This window comes from Chiloscyllium plagiosum, chromosome 9, assembly GCF_004010195.1.
Source record: "Chiloscyllium plagiosum isolate BGI_BamShark_2017 chromosome 9, ASM401019v2, whole genome shotgun sequence".
Classification (NCBI taxonomy): domain Eukaryota; kingdom Metazoa; phylum Chordata; class Chondrichthyes; order Orectolobiformes; family Hemiscylliidae; genus Chiloscyllium; species Chiloscyllium plagiosum.
In genome coordinates, this window is record NC_057718.1 from 25,098,927 (window position 1) to 25,125,120 (window position 26,194).

At 40.1% G+C, this 26,194-nt stretch overlaps 1 protein-coding gene across 1 annotated transcript in view; it reads left to right on the forward strand.

Moving 5' to 3' along the window:
* The first annotated feature begins 159 nt into the window (after nt 1-159).
* The window catches only part of LOC122552704 (kynurenine 3-monooxygenase-like), a 76,361-nt gene continuing 50,326 nt past the window's right edge, over nt 160-26,194 (forward strand). Inside the window, exons 1-6 of the mRNA XM_043695590.1 lie at nt 160-483; nt 11,289-11,358; nt 19,234-19,331; nt 22,456-22,545; nt 24,185-24,233; nt 24,325-24,412. Coding sequence (XP_043551525.1) covers nt 409-483; nt 11,289-11,358; nt 19,234-19,331; nt 22,456-22,545; nt 24,185-24,233; nt 24,325-24,412 — 470 coding nt within the window. The 5' untranslated portion in view covers nt 160-408. The remainder of the gene's footprint in view (nt 484-11,288; nt 11,359-19,233; nt 19,332-22,455; nt 22,546-24,184; nt 24,234-24,324; nt 24,413-26,194) is intronic.

Consider the following 26,194-nt stretch of genomic DNA (forward strand, 5'->3'; position numbering starts at 1 on the left):
AAAATCTATATTCTAACTCTGTCTAAGATCACGGACCAGAAAGGTTCTGCTCACTGTTTCTCCTCACAGATTCTGTTTGATATGTTGAGTATTTCAAGCATTTTCTGCTTTTATTTCAATTACTCGCAACTGGAATGTCAAACTTTTTTTTAAGAGAGAGCATTCAGTAGTTACAAAGATACAGCCGGTTCCGCGAGTTGAAAGTTTAACGCTTGTTTGGCAGAAATCCCTGCGATATGAGTTAGTAACCCCCCGGGAAAGGATACGTTTGGCCAATGAGGTCTGCAGTTTCAGGAGCGTTGATTCTATTGGGAATGGGCAGAGTGATAAAACACAGTCCATGGGAAAGGAAAATCCAAGGCTACTTTTGCAATTGAGGCAGGAGAAATCGTCTCTTCGTCTGCAAAAATGTCCTTACGATCTGGTTCAAGAACTTATGATGGAGAGGAGACAAAGACGGTGGCGATTGTTGGTGGTGGCTTAGTAAGGATTCTTTTTTTTCTCTTTAAAGGGGGAATCATGATTCTGTTTGCAGTAAATCAACGATTATTTTTTTTTGCTGACTGCCCCTCCACGTGAGGGCCGAAGTGCAACTTTAATATCACACTTCAAGTCTGCTGGATGTGAGGTCGGGCTGAACCTCACAACTCGTCTTTCAAAATTTAAGTGCATAAACCTGAGAAAATCGTAAAAATGTTGCATTCGCAATGGTTTTGGGGGGAAAGTTACAGAGGCAGCGCTTTCAGATTTGAGTCTATTGTTTTTTTCCCAATAGAAATGTTTCCTCAATGAATTTCCCAAACACGATTTTACAAGGTCGTGTTGTATATTTATAGGCTTTGTCCCTTATCCCTCAATGCCCTTACCCCTCGAACTAGTACAGTTTTGATGACGTCCTCTACCATTGATAACTTTTCGAGAGAGTGAATTTCAGTTTTCCACTATCCTTTGTGCACAACTCAGTCAAAATTCACATAACAGGTTATAGTCCAACAATTTATTTGGAAGCACTAGCTTTCCAGGTTCTGCCTCTTCAGGTGATTCTGGTACATGACCATATCACACAGAACTTATAGCAAAAGGCTTACAGTGTCACGGAATTGTAATGATATTTTAAACAATTTTTATTTTTATTAATCACACACACAACCGCAGATTATAGTTCTTAAGCACCTGATGAAGAGGCAGCGCGTTGGAAGCTAGTGCTTCCAAATAAACGTTTTGGACTATAACCCGGTGTTGTGTGAATTTTGACTCAGTTGTGTTATTTTTAATTTTGTCCACCCGAGTCCAACACCAGCACCTCCAAATCTCAACTCAGAGTCATACAGCACGAAAACAGACCCTTCAGTCCAACCAGTCCATTTCCCCATAATCCCACTGGTTTGACATCAAATTGGATAAACTCTTTACACTGGCTCTTGCATGACTAAATGTCTAGGAATTGTTCTAACGAAATGCTATACAATTTTGCTTAACCAGTTCCTGTATCATAAAGTAAAATCAGATAGATCCTCTTGAAGACTTTTTCCACCAAGACTGCATAGACATAGCATCTTCTACTCCCACAACCAGTAGCATCATGAAGCACAAAGATGGCAGCTAGAGTCATAGAGATGTACAGCATAGAAACAGACCCTTCGGTCCAACCCGTCCATGCCGATCAGATATCCCGACCCAATCTAGTCCCACCTACCAGCACCCAGTCCATATCCCTCCAAACCCCTCCTATTCATATATCCATCCAAATGCCTCTTAAATGTTGCAATTGTACCAGCCTCCACCACTTCCTCTGGCAGCTCATTCCATACATGTACCACCCTCTGTGTGAAAAAGTTGCCCGTAGGTCTCTTTTATATCTTTCCCCTCTCACCCTAAACCTATGCCCTCTAGTTCTGCACTCCCGAAATGAAGAGCACCAACTTCTGCAATTTCCCTTCCAAGTCATTCTCAGTCCATCCAGACAGTCAAAATATATTGCTTTACTTTCAGTGTCACCTGTTTAAATCCTAGAACTCCCTCCTTTAACAGCATTATGCGACTACCTATTGTGAATAGACTGCAGCAGCTCAAAGACAGTTCACCACCATCTTCTCAAGGGCAGTTAGGGATTGCCAGAAGGCACTGACCCAAACAGTGATACCCACATTCCATGTATGAATTTTTTACAATCCCTGTTTTTATTTTCATTTTGTAGTTTCATCAATTTATTTAATTTGCTCAATTTTTGACTTTGCTGCAATTGTATTTTAAAGATTACTTTGCACATCATTAATCATAGTAATTAATTTTTCTGAACATAGCTGTAATTAAAAAGGTATTAGTTTGAATGAATGTGTGCTGTGTGCACTTGTTTTTTAGTTAATAATACTCTATATTAACTAGGAAGGTAGTTGAACAATTACAGCTAGCTCCCAGGTAAACTAATAATTAATTCTAGCAGGATCAATAGTTGAATTAGATATTGAAATCTGTAATCTAGATGAATAGGAATAATTAACCAGGTAACTTGAGCATAGGTGGAGATTGGCTAACTAATAGAAGGCAGAGAGTTGGGATAAATAAGAAATTTTCAGAATGGCAGTCTGTAACTATGGAAATAAATGTAAAATCATCAAGCCTAGGCTCACAAAAAAAACCTCAAAGCTCCAATGCTCAACTTGGTAATAAAACATTATCTTTGGTCATCCAAGTCCTTAAGATATGTTGTAAATAATTGTGGCCCCCACACTGGATCCTTATAGCACTCCACAGAGTCATACAGCACAGAAACAGACCTTTCTGTCCAATCAGTCCATGTTGAACATAATCCCAAACTAAACTAGTCCCACCTGCCTGCTCTTGGCACATATCCCTCCAAACCTTTCCTATTCATGTACTTATCCAAATGTCTTTTAAACATTGTAATTAGACCTCATCCACCACCTCCTCAGGAAGTTAATTCCACACACAAACAACCCTCTCTGTAAAAGGAATTGTCCCCATGTCATTTTTAAAACTTTCTCCTCTCCCCTTAAAAATGTGCTGTCTAGTCTTGAAATCCCCCGTGCAAGGGAAATGACAACTACTATGAACCCTATCTGTACCTCATTTGCTTATAAATTTCTGCAAGGTTGCCTCTCAACCTCTTATGCTCCAGTGAACAAAGTCCCAAGCTATCCAGCCTTTCTTTATAACTCAGACCTTACATACCCAGCAATATCCTGGTAAATCTCTTCTGAATCCTCTGCCATCCTGAAAATACCCTCCGCACACAAGTATTTCTTTTCTATTAGTTAGAAAATTAGTTAGAAAATCCATGCTAATATTCTACAACCAAAACCATAGACTCTTATTAAGTGGCCTTATGTGTGGTACCTTATTGAATGCCTTTTTTGAAATCCAAATATATTACATCTACTGATTTCTCCTTTATTTGTCCTACTTGTCACCTCCTCAAAGAACTCTAATAAAATTGTCAGGCATAGTTTGTGTATTTTTAAGTGCCCTACATCCTCTATAATTGGCACTTGAACATTTTCCCAATGTCAGTCCTAATGGTAACTGACCTGTAGGTACTTTTGTTGTCTCTTTTTTGAATAGGGGTGTTTCATTGGCCGATTAAATAATTACTGGAAGATTATGACCAGTGTATCCATTATTCCAGTAGTTAGAGTATAGAACATTACAGCGCAGTACAGGCCCTTCGGCCCTCGATGTTGCACTGACCTATGGAACCAATCTGAAGCCCATCTAACCTACCATTCTCGTCCATATGCCTATCCAATGACCATTTAAATGCCCTTAAAGTTGATGAGTCTACTACTGTTGCAGGCAGTGCGTTCCATGCCCCTACTACTCTCTGAGTATAGAAACTACCTATGACATATGTCCTATATCTATCACCCCTCAATTTAAAGCTATGTCCCGTCGTGCTAGCCATCCTAGGAATTCCCTCCCACATCCGCCATTCCTGTGGCAGGTTAGACTTTATGATTTGAGCCTTGCTGTAGTCAACATCATCTTTTTGTCATAAATGTCATGTGGCTATGCTGGGGTGAGGATGGACAATAACGATTGTGTAAATCTATTTTAATTGTTCCCGCTCTGTAAGAAGTGAGCAGAAATATACTGGCTGCTTAGTTTAAACTTGGCCTGACTTGTTATTGCATTGACTTCCCTCCAGAGAATTTTAAAAAATCAGTCATGGCATGTGACGTTACTAGCGTTTATTCCCCGTCCCTAGTTGCCTTTCAGAAGATGGTAGTGAGCTGGATTCTTCAACCGCTGCAGTCCACCTGCTGGCGGTGACCCACAATGCCCTTTGGGAGGGAATTCCAAGATTTTGACCCAGCAACAGTGAAAGAGCAGCTATGTATTTCCAGGTCAGGATGGTGAGAGCCTTAGAGGGCAATTTGCAGGTGGTGGTGTTCTCAATCTATCTGCTGCCCTTGTCCTTAATGGTTTACCGCTGGTGCCCAGCAGTTATCATTGACACATTGGTAGCTTTCTACAACACAAAAGAGACACAGTACAAAATGCGGACATATACAGTGAGAATGGAGTCTTCGACCTATTAATTACTTAGCTTACCACTGGTGTTGTGCCACAACTGTTCAGCGCTTTGCAGTTGAACCTTGAAACTGCAATAGATATTGCTGCAGTAAGCAGTGTCAACAGGAGAAGTATGGCAAAAATGCAATTGCACCCTCATAATTTTACTTCCTTTAAAATTTTAAGATATAAGCTATCACGATGAGGAGACTTATCATCTTTAAACCCATTAGCTTCCGTAGTACTTTTTCTCTAGTAGGATTTATTTCCTCCATGTCCCTTCCCAACCTTTAACCTCTTTGTTGTTTCGTATGTTTGGAATACTATTAGCTTCCTGAACATGTGAAGAATGATGTAGTGTATATATTAAACTCATCCGCCATTTCCATCTTTCACTACTATGTGCCTTGCCTCATTCTCTAAGGGGCCTATGCTCACTTTAGCCATCTCTCTTGTCAGATATTTAAAGAAATTGTTACTGTCTGTTTTTATATTACTTGCTAGTTTGCCATAATAGATTTTCTTTTTCCGTCTTTTAGCTTTTGAAATTTTTCCGATCCTCTGGCTTACCACTTAACTTTGACACATTGTATCTCCTTTTTTATTCAGTTTGATGTTATGCTCAGCTTTCTCAGTGAAGTATGGTTGGCTTATCCCCTTTCTAGAATCTTTCTTGCTCATTAGGATTCATAGATGCTCTGAATAATGAGCTACTTTCTCAAAAGTCGGCTGTTGTTTATCAACTTTTATTTTTGCTAAACTCCCTTTCCAGTTTACTCCTCCGTCCTCTGTCCTCCTCTGTATGTATTTATCCTTACTAAGCTCAGCACAGTTGTTCCTGACACAAGTTCCTCCCAAAGCGAATGCTGAATTCCATGATATTATGGTCACGGTGCCCTATAGGATTTTTATTTTGAGATTGTTTCCTAAACCTGTTATGATTACGCATTACTAGACCCAAAATATATTGATCTCTAGTTATCCACAATACATGTTTCAGGAAATTGTCCTAAATGCACTTTATGAATTCTTTCTCATGGTTCTCTTTGCTGATTTGATTTTTCCAAAATATATGAAGATTAGAGTCACCCATGATTAATGTACTGCTTTTCTTTTAAACATATTTTATTATCTCTTGAAGCTACTGTTTGAAGCCAATAGATTATTCCCACCAGTGTTGTCTTCCCGTTATTATTGTTTTCTCTACCCACATGGATTCTGCAGTTTCTAATCAAAGATCATTTCTTTCTACCATACTTATAGATTCATAGAGTCATAGCGATGTACAGCATGGAAACGGACTCTTTGGTCCAATTAATCCATGCCGACCAGATATCCCAACCCAATCTAGTCCCACCTGCCAGCACTTGATCCATAACCTTCTAAACCCTTCCTATTCATCTACCCATCCAAATATCTTTTAAATGTTTCTTCTATCTCATGCCAAAAACGCCACTCCATCACCCTTCCCTTCCTGCCTGTACATTTTAAAAAATCACACACCACTGAATATGCCTTAAAAGCAAAGTCACAGGATAGTGAAGAAGGCAATTGGTATGCTTTCCTTTATTCGTCAGACCATTGAGTATAGGAGTTGGGAGGTCATGTTGCAGCTGTACAGGACATTGGTTAGGCCACTTTTGGAATATTGTGTGCAATTCTGGTCTCCTTCCTATCAGAGGGATGTTGTGAAACCTGAAAGGGTTCAAAAAAGATTTACAGGGATATTGCCAAGGTTGGAGAATTTAAGTTATAGGGAGAGGCTGAATAGGCTGGGACTGTTTTCCCTGGAGTGTCGGAGGCTGAGGAGTGATCTTATAGAGCTGAAAATGTGTTGCTGGAAAAGCGCAGCAGGTCAGGCAGCATCCAGGAAACAGGAGAATTGACGTTTCGGGCATAAGCCCTTCTTCAGGAAGATTCCTGAAGAAGGGCTTATGCACGAAACGTCGATTCTCCTGTTCCCTGGATGCTGCTTGACCTGCTGCGCTTTTCCAGCAACACATTTTCAGCTCTGATCTCCAGCATCTGCAGACCTCACTTTCTCCTCAGTGATCTTATAGAGGCTTATAAAAGCATGCGGGGCATGGATTGGATAAATAGAGAAGGTATTTTCCCTGGCGTGGGGGAGTGCAGAACAAGAGGGCATAGGTTTATGGTGAGGGTGAAAAATATGAAAGGGACCTAAGGGGCAAGGTTTTCACACAGAATGGAATGAGCTGCCAGAGGAAGTGGTGGAGGCTATTACAATTACAGCATTTAGAAGGCATCTGGATGGGTATATGAATAGGAAAGGTTTAGAGGGATATGGGCCAAGTGCGGGCAAATGGGACTAGATTAGGTTGGGATATCTGGTTGAATTGGATGAGTTGGACCGAAGGGTCTGTCTCCGTGCTGTACATCTCTGACTCTATGTAGTTTCTAGCTTTGATCTCCTTGTAACCATATCTCTGTAATGACTATAAGGTCATATCCACTAACCGTTTTGTACCATTAATTTGTGTTTTGTTCCAAAGAAAATGCTCTCTAATTAAAGAGCCATTAATTTTGACTTTTTCCAACTTTTTGCTTCCTTTGATCCTATTTGCTGCTGCTGTATTTTAATGCTTTTACACTCTATCTCTTCTAGTCCACTTGAGTATCGCTATCAAAATAATTGCCCTTCAATGCTGCCACATTCTTTAGTTTTTAAAGCTTCCATATGTCTTCATCCAAATCTTTCTCTCTTCTAGTTAACCTAAAGCCTACTGTACAGCCCTGTAATTTTATTCACCAGGACACTGATCTTAGAATGGTTAAAATGAAGCCTGTCCAATTGGTGCAGCTTCCCTCCACCCCATGATTTGGAGGTGCCTATGCTGGACTGGGGTGTACAAAGTTAAAGATCACACAACACCAGATTATAGTACAACAGGTTTATTTGGAAGCAGTAGCTTTCATATTGCTGCTCCTTCATCAGGTGATTGTGGAGTATAAGATCATAAGACTCAGAATTTATAGCAAAAGTTTGGGTGGCATGGTGGCTCAGTGGTTAGCAATGCTGCCTCATAGTGCCAGGGACCCACGTTCAATTTCAGCCTCGGGCGACTGTCTGTGTGGAGTTTGTGCATTCTCCCTGTGTCTGTGTGGTTTTCTCCGGGTGCTCTGGTTTTCTCCCCACAGTCCAATTAAGTAGATTGGCAACGCTAAATTGCCCATAGGGATGTGAAGGTTAGGTGCAAATGTAGGGGAATGGGTCTGGGTGGGTTAGTCTTTGGAGGGTTGGTGTGTTGTTTTTGTTAGGTTGAAGGGCCTGTTTCCACTACAGGGATTCCAATTCTAATTCTAATTCTTTACAGTGTGATGCAACTGAAGTTATATACTGAAAAGATCTGTATTGTTTGTTAAGTCTCTCATATTTTAGAATGACCATGTTGGTTTCAGTTCTTTCGTATGTAAATCCCAGAATGTTTTTTAAAGTTACATTCTCAAGAGAACTTTAACAATAGGTATCATGTCAGCTCAGAAAATGTATTGAGGTGTGACGTTAAAGTTTGTCTGTGTCCCAATGTTCAGACTGATTCTATTTCTAAAAAAAAGGATTTACAGATTTCATGTAAGATTCTGTAAATCCCTTTTTTAGAAATAGAATCAGTCTGAACATTGAATAAAATATGAGAGACTTAACAAACAATCCAGGTCTTTTCAATATATCATTTCAGTTGCATTGCTCTGTAAACCTTTGCTATAAATTCTGTGTCTTGCAATCTTTTACTCCACAACCATCTGATGAAGGAGGAGCGCTCTGAAAGCTAGTGCTTCCAAATAAACCTGTTGGACTATAACCTGGTGTTGTGTGATTTTTAACCTTTTACCCCAGTAACAGTGATGATTCCCTATGAATTGAAACTCCTTCTTCCCACACCAATCTTTGAGATACCCATTTAACCTGTTTTTATTTACTTTCTGTCAGTTTTCCTGTGGCCTAGGTAGTAATTGTGAGCTTATTACTTTGGGTGTTCTGCCTATCAATTTAGCTCCTAACTGTTCAGGATCTTTCAGCAGAATATCCTTTCCATTCCTGTCAATATTATTTATACCAATATAGACAACGTCAACTTTATCCTCCCCTCTCACTTCACATTCCTCTTCAGTCATAAGGAAATGTCGTTAATCTTGGCATTAGGCAGACAACACAACCCTTGGGACTCAAACTCACAGCTGCAAAAAACAGTGTCTACTTTCCTAGTAATACGTCCCCCACCATTACTGCATTCATATTTCTTCCTACACTTGAATGATTTCGTGTTCCACGGTGTTGTGGTCAGTATGCTTATCTTCCCTGAAGTCCCTGCTCTTGTTCACACAGCTTACAAGAACCTTTTATCTATTGGACAATAGTAGAGACAAAGGACTTTTGAGCACTTCCCTTGGTCCCCATACTTGCCCCACTTATAATGATAACTTTTGCCTTTGATCACAGACCAGGTTTGGATGACCTAATCTAAATGTGTGACCACCCCCTGGAGCCAGTTATCCAGGAAGCATTCCCCTTCTCTGATGTGAGGCAATGTATGCAACTTAAACTCCAGCTCCTCAACTCAAACTTGAATTTATTTGAGTGGCAAATACTTGCAACAGATGTGATTAAAATTTACATAGAGGATTTGGAATTGGGGACCACGTGTACTGTGTCAAAGTTTGCGGATGACACTAAGATGAGTGGCAGAGCAAAGTGTGCAGAGGACTGTGAAACTTTGCAAAGCGACGTCGATAGTTTAAGTGAGTGGGCAAAGTCTGGCAGATGGAGTACAATGTTAATAAATGTGAAGTCATCCATTTTGGTAGGAGTAACAGTAAAAAGGACGATTACTTGAATGGTTAAAAAATTACAGTATGCTGCGATACAGAGGGACCTGGGTGTCCTTGTGCATGAATTACAGAGGGGTGGTCTGCAGGTGCAACAGATAATTAAGAAGGCAAATGAAATTTTGTCCTTAATTGCTAAAGGGATTGAATGTAAAAGCAGGGAGGTTATGCTGTAGCTGTGCAGGGTGCTGGTGAGGCCACACCTGGAGTACTGCGTGCAGTTTTGGTCTCCTTACTTGAGAAAGAATGTACTGGCACTTGAGGGTGTGCAGAGGAGGTTCACTAGGTTAATTTCAGAGTTGAGGGGGTTGGCTTATGAGGTGAGACTGAGTAGACTGGGATGATATTCTTTGGAGTTTAGAAGAATGAGGGGGGTTCTTCTAGAAGCCTTTAAATTATAAAGGGAATAGATAAGATAGAAGTAGAGAGGATGTTTCCACTGGTGGGTGAAACTAGGACAAGAGGACATAGCCTCAAAATTAGCAGGACCAGATTTTAGAAGGAACTTCTTCACCCAGAGGGTTGTGAATCCATAGAATTGTCTGCCCAGTGAAGTAGTTGAGGCTTCCTTAGTAAATGTGTTTAAAGCTAAGATAGATAATTTTGTGAACAGTAGAGGAATTAAGGGTTATGGTGAGAGGGTGGGTAATTGGAGCTGAGACCACAAAAAGATCAGCCATGATGTTATTAAATGGTGGAGCAGGCTCGAAGGGCCAGATGGCCAACTCCTGCTCCTAGTTCTTATGTTCTTATGTTTACTGTGGATCTCCTTGGGTTTCAACAGTTCACACATTCCAAATTTAATTAAGTTGGTGTTTCAATGTGCACCTTGAAATTAATCCATGGGAAGTTCACAACTACGAAATTTTGAACTGAGGATTTTATTTAAATTTCAGCAATAACTACAACTAAATTAAGTGTTATGAAGGTGTAAGGGGTACTGTACCTTTTAAGAAAGTTGAAAAGCTAGCAAGGACTTAGAGAGGCACAGAGAGTCCAGAACAAGATAACAATGTAATGCTTGGTCAGGACAGCTAACAGTGGCCGGGTTGCTATGAGAAAAAAACAAATTCAAATTTGGCCAATCAGTTTAAATTATGCCCCAATATACCAAACTCTAATTGATTTTGAATTTAGTATTTTGACAGTATTAAAACCAATGAAACGATCCAAGAGTTAACCAGAGCAGCAAAGAGAACTGCCAAAAGACCAATAGGTATAGGCTGCCAGTAAGAGCTCTCTGAGAGTTATCTCTCTGGAGAAGGAATTTGCACAGAGAAAAGACATTGACATCAACCTGAAAAGAAAATGTACAGAGGAAGATACATGGAGTAGATTTGTCAGCTGGCTGGTTTTGAAATATGAATTTCTTTGTAAATCTTAATCGGGAGCTTTATAGGACCAGTATTGTAGAATGGGAGGTAAAAGATAGGTTTAGAGAAAGGAGTTGTAAATAGTTGTTGGTTAATGTTCTCTGTTACACTTAAAGAATAAAGTTCTTAAATTTTTTGAACTTTAAATAGTGACTTTGGGAAAGTTCTTTGCCTCTCGGATTTTCACAGATTACAGCATGGTGTGAATCTTTTCCGGGTTGCTGGTTTAAATTAGCAGAGGGGTTTGCCCCATGTCATACCATAGGTTTGAACAAATTAAAGATTTAGACATTTTTGTACCCAGCAAATGCAAATACTCAGATACGCTGAACTGAAACAAACACAACATGCTGGAGAAATTATTTTCAACCTTCAGTTCTGAAGAAACTGCCAGAAATGTTGAATCTCTCCTGCATTCTCTAAGTTTGTTTCAGATTTACAGCACCTGCAATACTTTGGTTTTATTACAAGGCTGAACTAAGTTTGCCTGCTGGTTTTATAATTACAGCAGATCAATATTTTATTCTGTTCCTCTAGGTTGGTGCTTTAAATGCATGTTTCTTCGCAAAGCGAGGTTTTCAAGTGGAACTTTATGAAGCACGCAAAGGTGGGATTCATTTACTTTCTTTTTGCCTTTTAACATCGTCAAATGAACACATCTCCAAGTTGTGATTTAGTCTTAGTTATAGAAGTAGTTAAAACAATCTGTGGAGCTCATACCTACTAAACTTAATTTAAATACCTAAGTTTATTAAGGTCATCTGTAAACTACAATTCCTGTCCATGTTGCTTTCTAAGTTATAATTTTGAATCACGTTATATTGTATTATAATATATCATATTATATCAAGATTTAATATCTAATGTTGGAAAATATTATCCAGAGATGTACACATCTCATTTGCCATCATGTATTGAGCAACCAAACAAATCATTGGTATTGATTTTGAAACATTTTCTTAAATTCTGAATTTTCACATATCCAGAATGTGACAAAGCTCTTCCTTTAACAAGGTTATGTTGTTCTTGACTTTTTTTGAGAGAGAGGTCGTAAAAGACACAGACTCCAAAAAGTCTGGGGTTGAAGGGTTTTAGAGCCAATTTGTTTAGAGCTAACAAAAGCTGCCTCAGGCATAATGCATTCAAATTTTAAAACACATACTTGTCCAATGAAAGGGGACTATCCTGTTCTCCCAGCTCAGCTTTTCTCTGGGTTGGTTTGAGTTTTAGTGCAGGAGTGTTGTAAAATTGCTGGACCCGAAGAAGCAGGTCCAGGCTGGTACTCTCTCTCTCTGACATCTGTCCTGTCAGACCCTGTGTTTGAGTTTACCTTTTGTGCAAAGGGTGTTTATGGGGATTGTTGCAAGTATTTGGAATAGCATCATTAGGTTCAGTTTTTGGATAGGTATTCTGTATTCTGTTCTTTTTCGTTTGTATTTCATCCAATAATCTTGTAAATAAATTCTGTTTTGTTCAAAACAAAGTGGGTTGACCAGCAGCATCCCTCCTTGAATATCCACTTTACACCTGCTTAAAACAACTTGCAAAGTTAGGGTCTGGGCGACTGGCTTGAAATGTTTTGATGGGGTCTGGCCTGGTCCATAACAAGAAGAAAATTTTCAGTCATAAAATTGAATAAGTGTACATGTTAACTTAATTGATTTTATGATATTTATTCACATTTCTACTTCAAGGCCTTAGTCCCTTTTAAGTGTGTAATCTAACAGTTACAATTCACTAAATTTCCCTGCAGGCAATCCTGCCATCAACAAGTTTAGAAACGGAACATTCTTCACCTTGTGAAAGATGACCTCCCTCTTCACATCCTCCCATTGCTGCTAAAAATGTTATCAAGTTCTGACATAGCAGCACTGAATCCAGATCCCCTTCATTTTGCTAACCTAAAATGCTAATAAGTCAACTTCCGCCATAACCATGTTTACCTTAACCATGTTCTTGTAAAATTGAGACACATTGTGAGCAAAACAATATTTGAACTGTAAGCATTTCAGTTATTGAATAAACTGTTTTTGTGAGTGTAGTTTTAAACTTGTTTAAAGTCTCCATTCCCCAGGAAATAATGAGGAGTGATTGAACTCTGTTCACCCAGTAGAAATAACTACTATATAGGAAAGGTGGTAAGGAAAAGCCAGGGAACTATAGATCGGTGAGCCTGACGTCGGTGGCGGGCAAGTTGTTGGAGGGAATCCTGAGGGACAGGATTTACATGAATTTGGAAAGGCAAGGACTGATTAGGGATAGTCAGCATGGCTTTGTGCATAGGAAATCATGTCTCACAAACTTGATTGAGTTTTTGGAAGAAGTAACAAAGAGTGTTGATGAGGGCAGAGCAGTGGATGTGATCTATATGGACTCCAGTAAGGCGTTCAACAAGGTTCCCCATGGGTGACTGGTTAGCAAGGTTACATATGATGGAATACAGGGAGAACTAGTCATTTAGATGCAGAACTGTCTCAAAGAGAGAAGACAGAGGGTGGTGGTGGAGGATTGATTTTCAGACTGGATGTCTGTGACCAGTGGAGTGCCACAAGGATCGGTGTTAGTTTGACTATATTTCGTCATTTATATAAACGACTTTGATATGAATATAGGAGGTATAGTTAATAAGTTTGCAGATGACACCAAAATTGAAGATGTGTAGTGGACAGCAAAGAAGATTACCTCAGATTACAACAGGATCTTGATCAGATGGGCCAATGGGCTGAGGAGTGGCAGATAGAATTTAATTTAGATAAATACAAGGTGCTGCATTTTGGAAAAGCAAATCAGAGCAGGACTTATACACCTAATGGTAATGTCCCAGGGAGTGTTGCTGAACAAAGAGACCTTGGAGTGCAGGTTCATAGTTCCTTGAAAGTGGAGTCGCAAGTAGATAGGATAGGGAAGAAGGCATTTGGTATGCTTTCTTTCATTGGTCAGAGTATTGAGTACAGGAGTTGAGAGGTCATGTTGTGGCTGTACAGGACATTGGTTAGGCCACTTCTGGAATATTGCATGCAATTCTGGTCTCCTTCCTATCAGAAAGATGTTGTGAAATTTTAAAGGGTTCAGAAAAGATTTATAAGGATGTTGCCAGGGTTGGAAGGTTTGAGCTATAGGGAGAGGCTGAATAGGATGGGACTGTTTTCCCTGGAGCGTTAGAGGCTGAGGGATGACCTTATAGAGATTTATAAAGTCATGAGGGGCATGGATAGGAGAAATAGACAAAGGTTTTTCCCGGGGATCGGGGAGTCCAAAACTAGAGGGCATAGGTTTTGGGTGTGAGGTGAAAGATGTGAAAGGGAGCTAAGGGGCAATTTTATCATGCAGAGGGTGGTGTGTGTATGGAACGAGCTGCCAGAGGAAGTGCTGGAGGCTGGTACAATTACAGCATTTAAAAAGGCATATGGATAGGTATACAAATAGAAAGGGTTTAGAGGGATATGGGCCGTGTGCTGGCAAATGGGACTAGATTGGGTTGGGATATCAAGTCGGCATGGACAGGTTGGACCAAATGGTCTATTTCCATGCTATATGTCACTACGACTCTAATTGGAGAAGCAACAGCTTTGATGGAGTTGAAATCATGTTACCTGAATTACTTTGGGTCCTTCCCAGCTCCAGTGTCATATTAAACTGGTCTTCCGCAGGACAGCCTCATCAGTCTAATGTGTGCAAGTAAGGGTTCTTTGGTGTAACAAGAACTCCACCACAACTTGGAGGGCTAGTTGGAGTGTGACACTCTATTGAGTAAAGCCTATTTGTCAAGAATTTAAGGCTTTAAGTGTAGCTTGTAGTCTGCAAAAAGCCTGAGTTTTGTTCCGAGCTTCACAAGAATAATGCTATCCTGTGTTATCTAATGCTCTGGCCACAATCTTCCCAGATGTTGCTGTTTTTAAGCCTGTGGGCCCTGAGCTAATGAAATCCAGCATGATGTCTGTTTGGGGCGTGCAGCTAGGACACCCCCAAAATGGGCAAGCTCATGCTCTAACGATTGGGTGACACTTGGTGTGCTCTACCTGCATGATTATTACAGTTGTCTGATGTGAATTATTACGTATACTTGCGAAGATCACATTTGCACAGCATTTGCATGTACTGTATACATCTCCGGGAACTGTTTGCTCAGCTTGCTAGGCAGTTAGCTTGTGGATCAGATTTACATCAATCCTTCTGGTTGCGTGGGAACCCAGGCTTGCCTTCTTGCTAAAACAGGGCACTCTGCCACTGTTCAACAAATAATCAACAAAAACCTATCCCCAGGCAGAGAACTCAACAAGAAGCACAATATACGTTATTAGTTCAATGAAAAACTTCTTTGCTTTCCCAATTAGTTTCAAATAAAGGTGAACAATAGGTTCATATCATCAATGTGATATAGAAAGGTGCCATTCAGTCGATTAAGTTTGTGTCAAGTTTCTGTAGAGCAATCCAGACCAATTTTTCTTGCTCATAGCTGTTCAGTGGCCCACACAGTTTCCTTTTAAAGTCATTCATCTTTTCTGCTTCTCCCGAATGAGAATTCCAAGTTGTTAGCACTCCAAGGATAACAATCCCAGCTTTCCAAACCTAAGGTTTTATCCGAAATTCCTCATCCTTGCAACCTTTTTGCTAAATCTCTTCTTCGTACTCCGTGTTTTTGTGTATGTCAGGAACATCCTTACAGCTCAAAGTGTAATTGATTGCAGCAGTCATGTGTCCCATGTTTAGTCACATAGCAGTGGCAAGCAAGAAAAGTCAATACCTGCTGGCAGATGATTCAACTTCAGGTTGGGATAGGTTTTGAAATGCTGCTCCCTGCATGCATCCAGGTGGGAAGAGCTGCTACCGGTTGGGAGAAGTGTTTATTGACCCATCATTAAAATTTTTCAGCAAATTACAGCCTCCAACCTTCCATGACACCACCCATCAGGTGATTCCCATCGCTCTCTGCTTTTATCTATCAATCTATGTTCCTAGACCCCTCCTTGCCGCATCCACTCTGCCAATGTATCAAGATCTTCAAGTTCTCCTGCAGACTAAATGCCAAGCTCCTCCCATGACACAATTGCCTCCTCCCACTTAGAGCGTATGTAAATAGTCCAACGCAGGAAGGGGCCATACTGGACCTAGTGTTTGGAAATGAGCCCGGCCAGGTGGTCGATGCTTCAGTGGGGAATTACTTTGGGAATAGTGATCACAATTCCATAAGTTTTAGAATCCTTGTGGACAAAGACGAGAGTGGTCCTAAAGGAAGAGTGCTAAATTGGGGGAAGGCCAACTATACCAAAATTTGGCACGAGCTGGGGAATGTAGTAGCTGTTTGAAGGTAAGTCCACTTTCAAAATGTGGGAGGCTTTTAAAGAGAGTTTGGTTGGAGTTCAGGAGAGGTAAGTTCCTGTGAAAATGAGGGACCGAATTGGCAAGGTTAGGGAACCATGGATGACAGGTGAAATTGTGAGACTAGCTAAGAGGAAAAAGGATGTGTACATAAGGTCTAGGCTACTGAAGACAAAGCTTTGGAAGAATATCAGGAATGTAGGACCAATCTGAAATGAGGAATTAAAAGGGCTAAAAGGGGTCATGAGATATCTTTAGCAAACAGGGTTAAGGAAAGTCCCAAAGCTTTTTTTTCACATGTAAGGAGCAAGAGGGTAACTAGAGAAGGGGTTTGCTCACTCAAGGACAAAGGGGGAAAGTTTTGGGTAGGGTCGGAGAAAATGGGTGAGATTCTTAATGAGTGCTTTGTATCAGTATTCACTAAGGAGAGGGACATGACGGATGTTGAGGTTAGAGATGGATCTTTGATGGATCCAGGTCAAGTCAGCATAAGGAGGGAGGAAGTTTTGGGTATTCTAGAAGGCATTAAGGTCCCCAGGTCCGGATGGGATCTACGCCAGGTTACAGAGGGAAGAAAGAGAGGAAATAGCTGAGACTTTAACAGATATCTTTGCAGCATCCTTGAACACAGGTGAGGTCGCAGAGCACTGGAGAATTGCTAATGTTGTCCCCTTGTTTAAGAAGGGGAGCAGGGATACTCCAGGTAATTATAGACCGGTGAGCCTGATGTCAGTGGTAGTGAAGCTGCTGGAGAAGATACTAAGGGATAGGATCTATTCCCATTTGGAATAAAATGGGCTTATCAGTAATGGGCAGCATGGTTTTGTGTGGGGAAGGTCATGTCTTACAAACCTAATAGAATTCTTTGAGGAGGTGACAAAGTTGGTTGATGGGGGAAGGGCTGTAGATGTCAGAAATATGAGCTTGACTAAGGCGTTTGACAAGGCTCCCTATGGTAGGCTGATGAAGAAGGTGAAGTCACATGGGGTCCAAGGTGTTCTAGCTAGATGGATAGAGAACTGGCTAGGCAACAGGAGACAGAAAGTTGTAGTGGAAGGGGGTTTCTCAAAATGGAGACCTGTGAGCAGTGGTGTGCCACAGGGATCTGTGCTGGGACCAGTGGTGTTTGTGATTGGAGGAAGGTATTGGTTGCCTAATTAGCAAGTTTGCAGATGACACCAAGATTGGTGGTGTAGCAGGTAGTGAAGGGGACTGTTAGAGAGTACAGCAGAATATAGGTAGATTGGAGAGATGGCCAGAGAAATAACAGATGGGGTTCAATCCGGGCAAATGCGAGGTGATGTATTTTGGAAGATACAATTCAAGAGCGAACTATACAGTAAATGGAAAAGTCCTGGGGAAAATTGACATAAAGAGAGAGCTGGATGTTCAGATCCACTGTTCCCTGAAGGTCACAATGCAGGTCAGTAGAATTGTCAAGAAGGCAACGGCATGCTTTCCTTCATCAGACAGGATATTGAGTACAAGCGTTGTATAAGACTTTAGTTCAACCACATTTGAAATACTGTGTACAGTTCTGGTCACCACATTACCAAAAGGATTTGGATGCTTTGGAGAGGGTGCAGAGGAGGATCACCAGGATGTTGCCTGGTATGGAGAGCACTAGCTATGAGGAGAGGTTGAGTAGATTAGGATTATTTTCATTAGAAAGGCGGAGGTTTGAAGTCTACAAAATCACGAGAGGTATAGACAGGGTGAATAGCAAGAAGTTTTTTCCCAGAGTGTGGCACTCAATTACTAGGGCTCATGAGTTCAAAGTGAGAGGAGAAAGGTTTAGGGGAGATATGCGTGGAAAGTCCTTTACGCAGAGAGTGGTGGGGGCCTGGAATGTGTTGCTAGCGGAGGTGGGAGAGGCGGGAACGATAAAGTCATTAAAGATGTATGTAAACAGACACATGAATGGGCAGGGAGCAAAGGGATACAGACCTTTAGCAAATAGGTGACAGGCTTAGGTAGAGGATCTGGATTGGTGTAGGCTTGGAGGGCCAAAGGGCCTGTTCCTGTGCTGTAATTTCCTTTTTTCTTTGTTAACTGTTCACTTGGACCTGGACTCTCTCCAGCTGGAAATAAGTTAATAGAAATGGCCAGCTTCTCAGTCATCCTCCATTTAGAGCTTGTGACCCTCCATATTCCCACTGTCAACTTTGAGTCTGAACCACCGTCCTTGATTATTGCTGTGCACCCACCCCCCATCACCCTTGAGCCAGTGGAGTTGATATTGGACATCACTTCATTCGTCCTCCAATCCTGGACTCCATATTCTGCAATTATTTTTTCTGCAGTAGAATTCCTTGATGCGCCCTGTGGGATCTATGATTACCCTTGCCTCCAATTGGATTCTTAGTTTGTTAAAGATGATAATAGGGGTGATACAAAAAAACCCAAAGAACTGTGTACGCTAGAAATCTGAAACAAAAACAGAAATTGATGGAGAAACTCAGCAGCTCTGGTGGCATCTGTGCAAAGAAAACAAAGTCAACTCTATATTGAGTCCTAAAGGCCGCAGGGACTCCAAATGGAAAGTGGGATACTGTCACTAATTCAATAATTTTACAGCCTTTTTCCTTGTCCTTTACCCACCTCCACATTCCAGGCCCTGTCATCACATGGACTGCTTTCATCACAGCCAACCCATTTTCAGCCATTCATGGTCCCCATTAGCAGTATTTCTTTCTCCCCAGCTTATCATTATCCATTCCTTTGTCTGCTAGAATCATACATTACAGAAACAATCAGGTTGGCCCATTGTTTTTGCACTGCTTTTGATGTGAAAGATGCCTCCAGCTCATCTTCTTTCCCTGTTCTTTGTCCATTTCATCCTGAGTGCTCAGCCTGAAACTAGGCCCTGGACTCATGGTCTGGTGATGCTTCATTCTGACCTGTTTCTCAGTGGTTGTTTGCCATTGCCTTGCATTCACAGGTGTAGGGTATTTCCATATAGACCTGGAAAATTAGATTTTCTTTCTAAGTATGCATCCAATTTTCCTTTGAAAGTTTATTACTGAATGTGCTTATGTACATTTTAAAGTAGTGCACCCCAGATTATTACTTAATACTCATATTGGTTGAATGTAGCTAATAGACACTGAAATGTTCAAGGATGGAATGCATTTAAACAAATTTTATATTTCCTACATTATAGATATTCGAACTGCAAAAGATGCAAGGGGAAGAAGCATCAATCTTGCATTATCTTACAGAGGAAGGCAGGCTCTAAAAGCTATTGGCATGGAAAACCAAGTATGAAAAATTTATCTGTTTTCCAATAAAATCAAACAAAATCTGATACAATCTTTTATTACCAAATCAAAATTGAACTGGTGTGTTTTTGCAGTTTATATACTGTCTAATACTGCATGAATTCCATGAGTTGGATTTTACATGCCATTCTTTCACTGGTGGGATTGCAGGGGATGGACTTATAAAATAGGTGCCATGCCGTGCAAGCCTGCCAGACTATAGAAACAATAGAGAAGATTTGGCTCCATTTGAGACCCTTAAATATTCAGTTATTGCCTATGTAAGTGTTTCATTTCGCTAATACTTAGGGTGGCTGGAGATGTCTGTGTTCAATATTCATCAGAGCCAGTCTTCTCTGCAGTTTTTTGGCTAGATCTCAAGTGCTGGTGTCCCCTATCCAACGTCCCACAAATCCCAGTTCCTCAAATTCCACTTGACATGTTCATCGATTGCCTGTGATTCCTGGAGATCTAGTTCCATTGCTGAGGGTCTGGACCTCACTACAAAACTGGAAATGGTCATTGCATCTGATGATTCTGTTGGGATTACATGACTGTCAACATTTAAATGGCCGGCAGTTGTGGACAGCTCCATGAAGCTTGACTTTCTCAAGAGAGCTACAGAAGTTTTACCGTGTAATGAGTAAAGCTCTGTCAGCTGAAAAATTAAAATGGAACAAAAAGGCCAAACAGAGATGGGTTCACCCTTGACATTTAAACCCAGATACAGGGAGCCCAACCACAGTGAATAATTCAGCTTCATATTGGGGATTAGATAAAGACAGTCAACTGTTCTGTTTGAATTGATGATGTTCAGAATCCAGGAGAAGTTTTCCAAGAAATATCAACTTTTCTTAAAGAATAAAGAGGAATATCACCTTGTTTTAATATGAAAGAAAAGAAACCACATCTGAAATGCTCAAAAATGCTTGCATTAACATAAATTTTGTAATATATTGCATAACAGAAAGATTAAAAAGTTAAAATTTTAAAAAGAAACAGGCTTGTTTGAGAATTTTAGCACAAAGAGCTTCTCTGATCACACCAAGATTCAATTACTTCATCTCAGAGAGCACATGTGATGTGGTCTCACAAATGACCTGGAACTGAAGCATACCATCCTTACTTTTATGTTCAGTTTATCTCAGAATAATGGATAGTATTGCATGGGCCTTCTTTATTATATGCTGTACCTGCAAACAACCCTCTTGTGACTCGTGCGCCACAACACCTAAATCCCTCAGCACTTTGGAATTCTGCTGATATTCTCCATTTAAGTAATATGTTTATTCTTCCTACTAAAATGAACAACTTCACATTTTCCCATATTGTATTCCAAATGCCAAATTTTTGCCCACTTACTCAACGTGTCTACAACTTCCTTAGATCTCCTTCACAACATATTTTCCAACCTATTTTGGTGTCATCCATGAATTTAGCTACAGTGCCTTCACTCTCCTTATTTGAGCCATTGATGTCAACTGTTACAGGTTGAGACTTGAGTTTGCATTCCTGCAGATCAGATAAAGAATGATTTATGCATGCTTCATTTTCTGCCAGCCAGACAACCAATATTCTATCCATATTCCTGTTACTTCCTACACATGAACACTTACTTTCCACAATAACCTTTGATGTCAGAACCTATGAAATGCCTCCCAAACACAAGTATGGTACAACTGCAGGGACAGTTATCCACAACACATGTTACCTCTGCAACAAACTCTGATAAATTGGTCAATCATGATATCCCTTTGACAAAACCACGCTGCCTCTTCTTTTATTACTACTTCCAGTGTGGAAACAGGCCCTTTGGCCCAATAGGTCCACACTGACCCTCCGAAGAACAAACCACCCAGATCCATTCCCCTGCACTTACCTCTTCACCTAACACTACGGGCAACTTAGCATGGCCAGTTCACCTAACCTGCACATCTTTGGACTGTGGGAGGAAACCGGAGCACCCGGAGGAAACCCACGCAGACATGGGGAGAATGTGCAAACTCCACATAGACAGTTGCCCGAGGCGGGAATTGAACCCGGGTCTCTGGCGCTGTGAGGCAGCAGTGCTAACCACTGAGCCACCGTGCTTTCCCAGTTATATTAAATTAAGTCCCAGTTGTAATCTCTTTATTGATGGATTGTAATACTTTCATCATGACAAATTATAGTTTCCTGTTTTCTGCTTACTTCCCTTCACGAATAGAGAGTGTATATTTGTTCCTTTCTAATCCAGGGAAAGTTTATTACCTGATAACACTGAGAAAAATAATCACAATATCATGCAGACACATTTAAAAGGGGATTGTCCTGAATACATAATCTACAGTTAGTTATGTGCTTTTGAACCATAAAGGGTTATCCTACGATCACCTTTGGCTAGCTGATTTCTGGAACTGACAGCAGTATAGAATATCAAGGTTATCTTTTAAGTTCTCCGTTTTCCAATTTTTGTTTTCAGTCAGCATCATTGCTGAGCTTGTCTTCTTGAAAGAATGTTTCAGAGCTGTAGTCAAAAATCCATCTCTAACTTTTCCAAAAAAGCTTCCTGAAATAGTAGCTGGCTATATATTCCATCTGCTGATGAGTTTGTTTTTCAGGCGTGATAATTGTAGGTGATCATTGTCATCTTAAACATGTGAAGATTTTTATTATGGTACTAATCAGAGACCGGATGAGAACAACTTTTATATCTCCTAGGGTGATAATTGACGACAGAGATAGTTATGAAACTTGGCCAATTTCTGTGGTCAGGTGATATCATTGGCCATTTTAAGTCTGTGTGTTTTTGGTCCACTTTTAAAAGCATTTTAGTCTATGAAATTCCCAGTCTTAAATCAGACAATGGAATTCAAGACCAATCGTCCATATTTTATATGATCATACCAAAATATCAATCATATCGTTAGTTTAACGTATTAGAACATGTATCATTAGAATTGGAAACATTAAAATTTTTGAAAGGTGTCAATGACATTTTGTTGGTAAATTTAACGATGTGTTGCACTAAGCTTAAATGATAGTGTTCAGGATTAACAATGTTTGCAATGTTATTGTGTGTTGCCTGAGAAATCTTAGAATTCCAAATTCTTAAAAATGTAATTCTTCAACACTTGTCTTTTTAGATAGTGTCTAAGGGCATTCCCATGAATGGGCGAATGATCCACTCCCTGTCAGGCAGCAAGTCTTCTATTCCTTATGGAACAAAAGGCCAGGTAATGTTCATATATAAAAACGCTCCACAACTTTGTAGCATGGCACATATTAAGAAGGATGTCTTGAATAAATTTTCTTTTATCTCTGTGAAGAGGCAGCAGGATATTTGGTTTTCTTTTATTCACTCATGGTACATGGGCACTGCTGGCTGGACCAACATTTATTACCTGTCCATGATTGCTCTTGAAATGATGGTAGTGAGCTGCCACCTTGAACTGCTGCAGTCCATGGGCTGTAGATAGATCCTCAATGTTAACAGGAAGGGAATTCCAGGATTTTTATGCTACCACACTGAAGAAGCAGCAATATATTTCTAGGTCAGGATCATGAGTGACTTAGAGGAAAACCTGAAGATAGTAATGTTCTCATATCTGCTACCTTTGGTCTTCTAGATGATAGTAGTCATGGGTTTGGAAAGTGTAGTCCAAAATCATTGGTGAATTTCTGCAGTGCATCCAATAGATGGTACATGTTACTGCTACTGATCATTTGTGTGAAGGGAATGGATGTTTGTGGATGTGATGCAACTCAAATGGGCTGTTTTGTCATGGATCATGTCAAGTTTCTTGAGTGTTTTGGCGCTGCACCCATCCAGGCAGGTGGGAAGTATTCCATTACACTCCTGACTTGTGCATTGTAAATGGTAGGCAGGCTTTGGGAATCAGGAACTGACTTACCTGTTGCAGTATTTCTCACCCCTGACTTGCTCATGTAGCCGGTATATTTATATAGCTAATCTAGTTCAATGTCTCATCAATGGTAACCCCTAGGAGGTTAATAGTGGAGGATAGTGACGGTAAGGCCCTTAAATGGTGAGGGATGATGATTAGATTGTCTCTCATTGGAGATGGTCATTGCCTGGCATTTTTGTGGCACAAATAAATTCACCATTTTATATTTTTTGTTATAAACCTGATCAGTTATGTTATCTGGAGCAAGTGGGATTTGAACCAGGGCCTTCTGTTCAGTGGTAGGGACACTTGCACTACAGCACAAGGGTCTTCCTTTACTATCTATGGTAGTTTACTCAAATGACTTGCATTTGTCCTACAGTAAAGCTAATTACCTACACTTATTCAGGAAGTCCTTGAAGCAATGATTTGCTAGATACCTTTTATAGGGTACAATATGAAAGAAGATTTAAAAAAAAATTTACAAATTCCCATCATGCATTTCACTATAGGACGGTGAGGGGAAAAAAGCAATTGGACAAAATCTGAGCATTTGAATTGAAACATTTTATTCATTATTCATTTACAGAATGCTTTAGGAAATGACAATGCATCTGGATAGTAATTGATAATCTAAAGTTCCAGATCTTGATACTGCATGTGGTAATTACAACACTGCATAGGGAACAAGGGATGTAAAATAAAGTGGACTGCTTGGGTGTACAATCTTTCTCATCCAGTTGTCCACCAGGCATTTTGTCAATATGTTATGCCTCAGAAGGTGAAATGTGGTTAATCTTGCTTTCCTAAATTTTAAATTGCTGCTTTGGGCAAGCCTTTGCAAAACTAATCTTGCCAAGTGCGATTGTATATTTACCAATGAAAACAAGCGCTGTTTTAAATCAACAATATTCCTATTGTCACTGCTTGGAGAAACAATAGTTAATTGTGTATCTTTGCCCTTCAGTATATCTTGTCAGTGGATAGAGCAAATTTAAACCGAGCATTATTATTTGGTGAGTAAATGCTGAACATGTTATTCTAAAATTGTTTTGTCTCATTTCTCCTCTGGATACTGAGATTTGCTTAATCTGTTTGCATTTGTAGCTGCTAATCAATACCCAAACGTTAAGTTAAACTTTGAAAAGAAATTGCAACACTACAGTGCTGATAAGGGGATCCTGACATTTATCAGGTAATCTGTCTGTGGTTTGCTACCATTTTGTGAAGGTCATATCTAAACTCTATTTGGTCCACGCTGTGAAATAAAGAGAGCAATACAGATTGCAATACTATAAAACGTCACTGCTGAAAGTTGAAGCAAAATGTTAAAATGGATTGACATTCTGAGAGATTCTGGCTTTTAAATCTTAATTTAGCTTAATCTAAGGAGCTGCTCTTTGATTACTGAGTTTGAACAAAGGTGCCTCTTTCTTGTATGCACTACCATGCCTTTATGAGTATATTCTTACTTGTATAAAATTTTAGAATTTATAATTGCATCTGCAATGGGCTCTGAAATTACAGTCTATTTATGGCAGGACCAGGTCATTAAATCAGGATAAATACTTCTTTCTAGCCAGTTCTGACGTGTTTTCTGTCCTGTCCTTCACAGCAGTAGAGGTCAGGGGAATGTGGTGTCAAGACTTTTTTACTGGCTGCAGGACAACTTGTTAATGATACACATTGCCATCACTATTTGGTGGTGGAGAGAGGAAATTTTTATGATGAATAATAGTGTGCCAATTAAGCGGACTGCTTTGGCCTGGACAGTGTCAAGCTAGTTGAATGTTGTTGGAGCAGCACTCATTCAGGCAAGTGGGAAGTCGTCCAACAAATTTATAACTTGCGTCTTGTGAACAAGCACTGGGGAGTCAGGAGTCGAGTTACTTGTCGAGTTTCTATTTTAATACAAAGTTACCATGAATAGTAAACTAAAAGTAGGTTCTGTTTTTTAAAGACAAGTAACAGGATTACACTTGCTGCAAACTAGACCAACAATAACTGATGGTCACGTGTTCTATGTTCTGGTTAGTTGCTCATTAGCATATTCGCTCTTAAAGTGATATCATATACAGAGGAACCTCGATTATCTGGGATTCGATTAACCGAATTTCAGATTATCCAAACAAGGTCGCAAGGTCCCAATGCTTGGCTGTCTATTATCTGGCATTCGATTATCCGAATGAAATACTCCCCGCCCGTGTCCTTTGAATCATCGTGGTTCCTCTGTATTACTAGCCTCAGAATTTCCAGCCTCTAGCCTGCTGCTTTAGTTACGATATTCATTTGATTAGTCCAATTCAGATTCTGGTCAATGGTAACCTCCAGGATGCCAACAGTAGGGGATTCAGTGATGATAATCCCATTGAATGTCAAGGGAAAGTGGTTAGATTCTCTCTTATTGAAGATGGTGTTCCATATCTTGACAATCATTCAGATTCTCTAACCCATTTTTCCACATGGTAATAAAAGTTAAAATTATTGCCATACAGTCCAGTAACCCTATTACTGGATCCTTTCAAGTTAAGAGAAGCACAATAGCTTTCGGAGCGCCGCTCTTCATCAGATGGTTGTGGAGGACATAATTGTAAGACGCAGAATTTATAGCAAAAGATTACAGTGTGATGTAACTGAAATTATACATTGAAAAATACCTTGATTGTCTGTTGAGTCTTTCATCTGTTCGAATACCATGATAGTTTCACTTCTTTTATGTGTAAATCACAAAACGTTTTTTTAAAAGTTGCTTACTCAGGTTAGCTGTAACAATTGGTGTTAGCTAGACAATATGTTGAAGATGTTAGCCTCCTGTGTTCTCTGTCTATGCCACGATGTTTAGATTGATTCTAATCTAAAAAGTGAGGTAACAGAGTTTTACATGAATTCATGCAGTTTTTGAGCAAAGTACAATGTAACTCTGCAAGTACAAATTCACCCCACAAAATATATGTATATTTGTGCGTCTTTGTGTGTG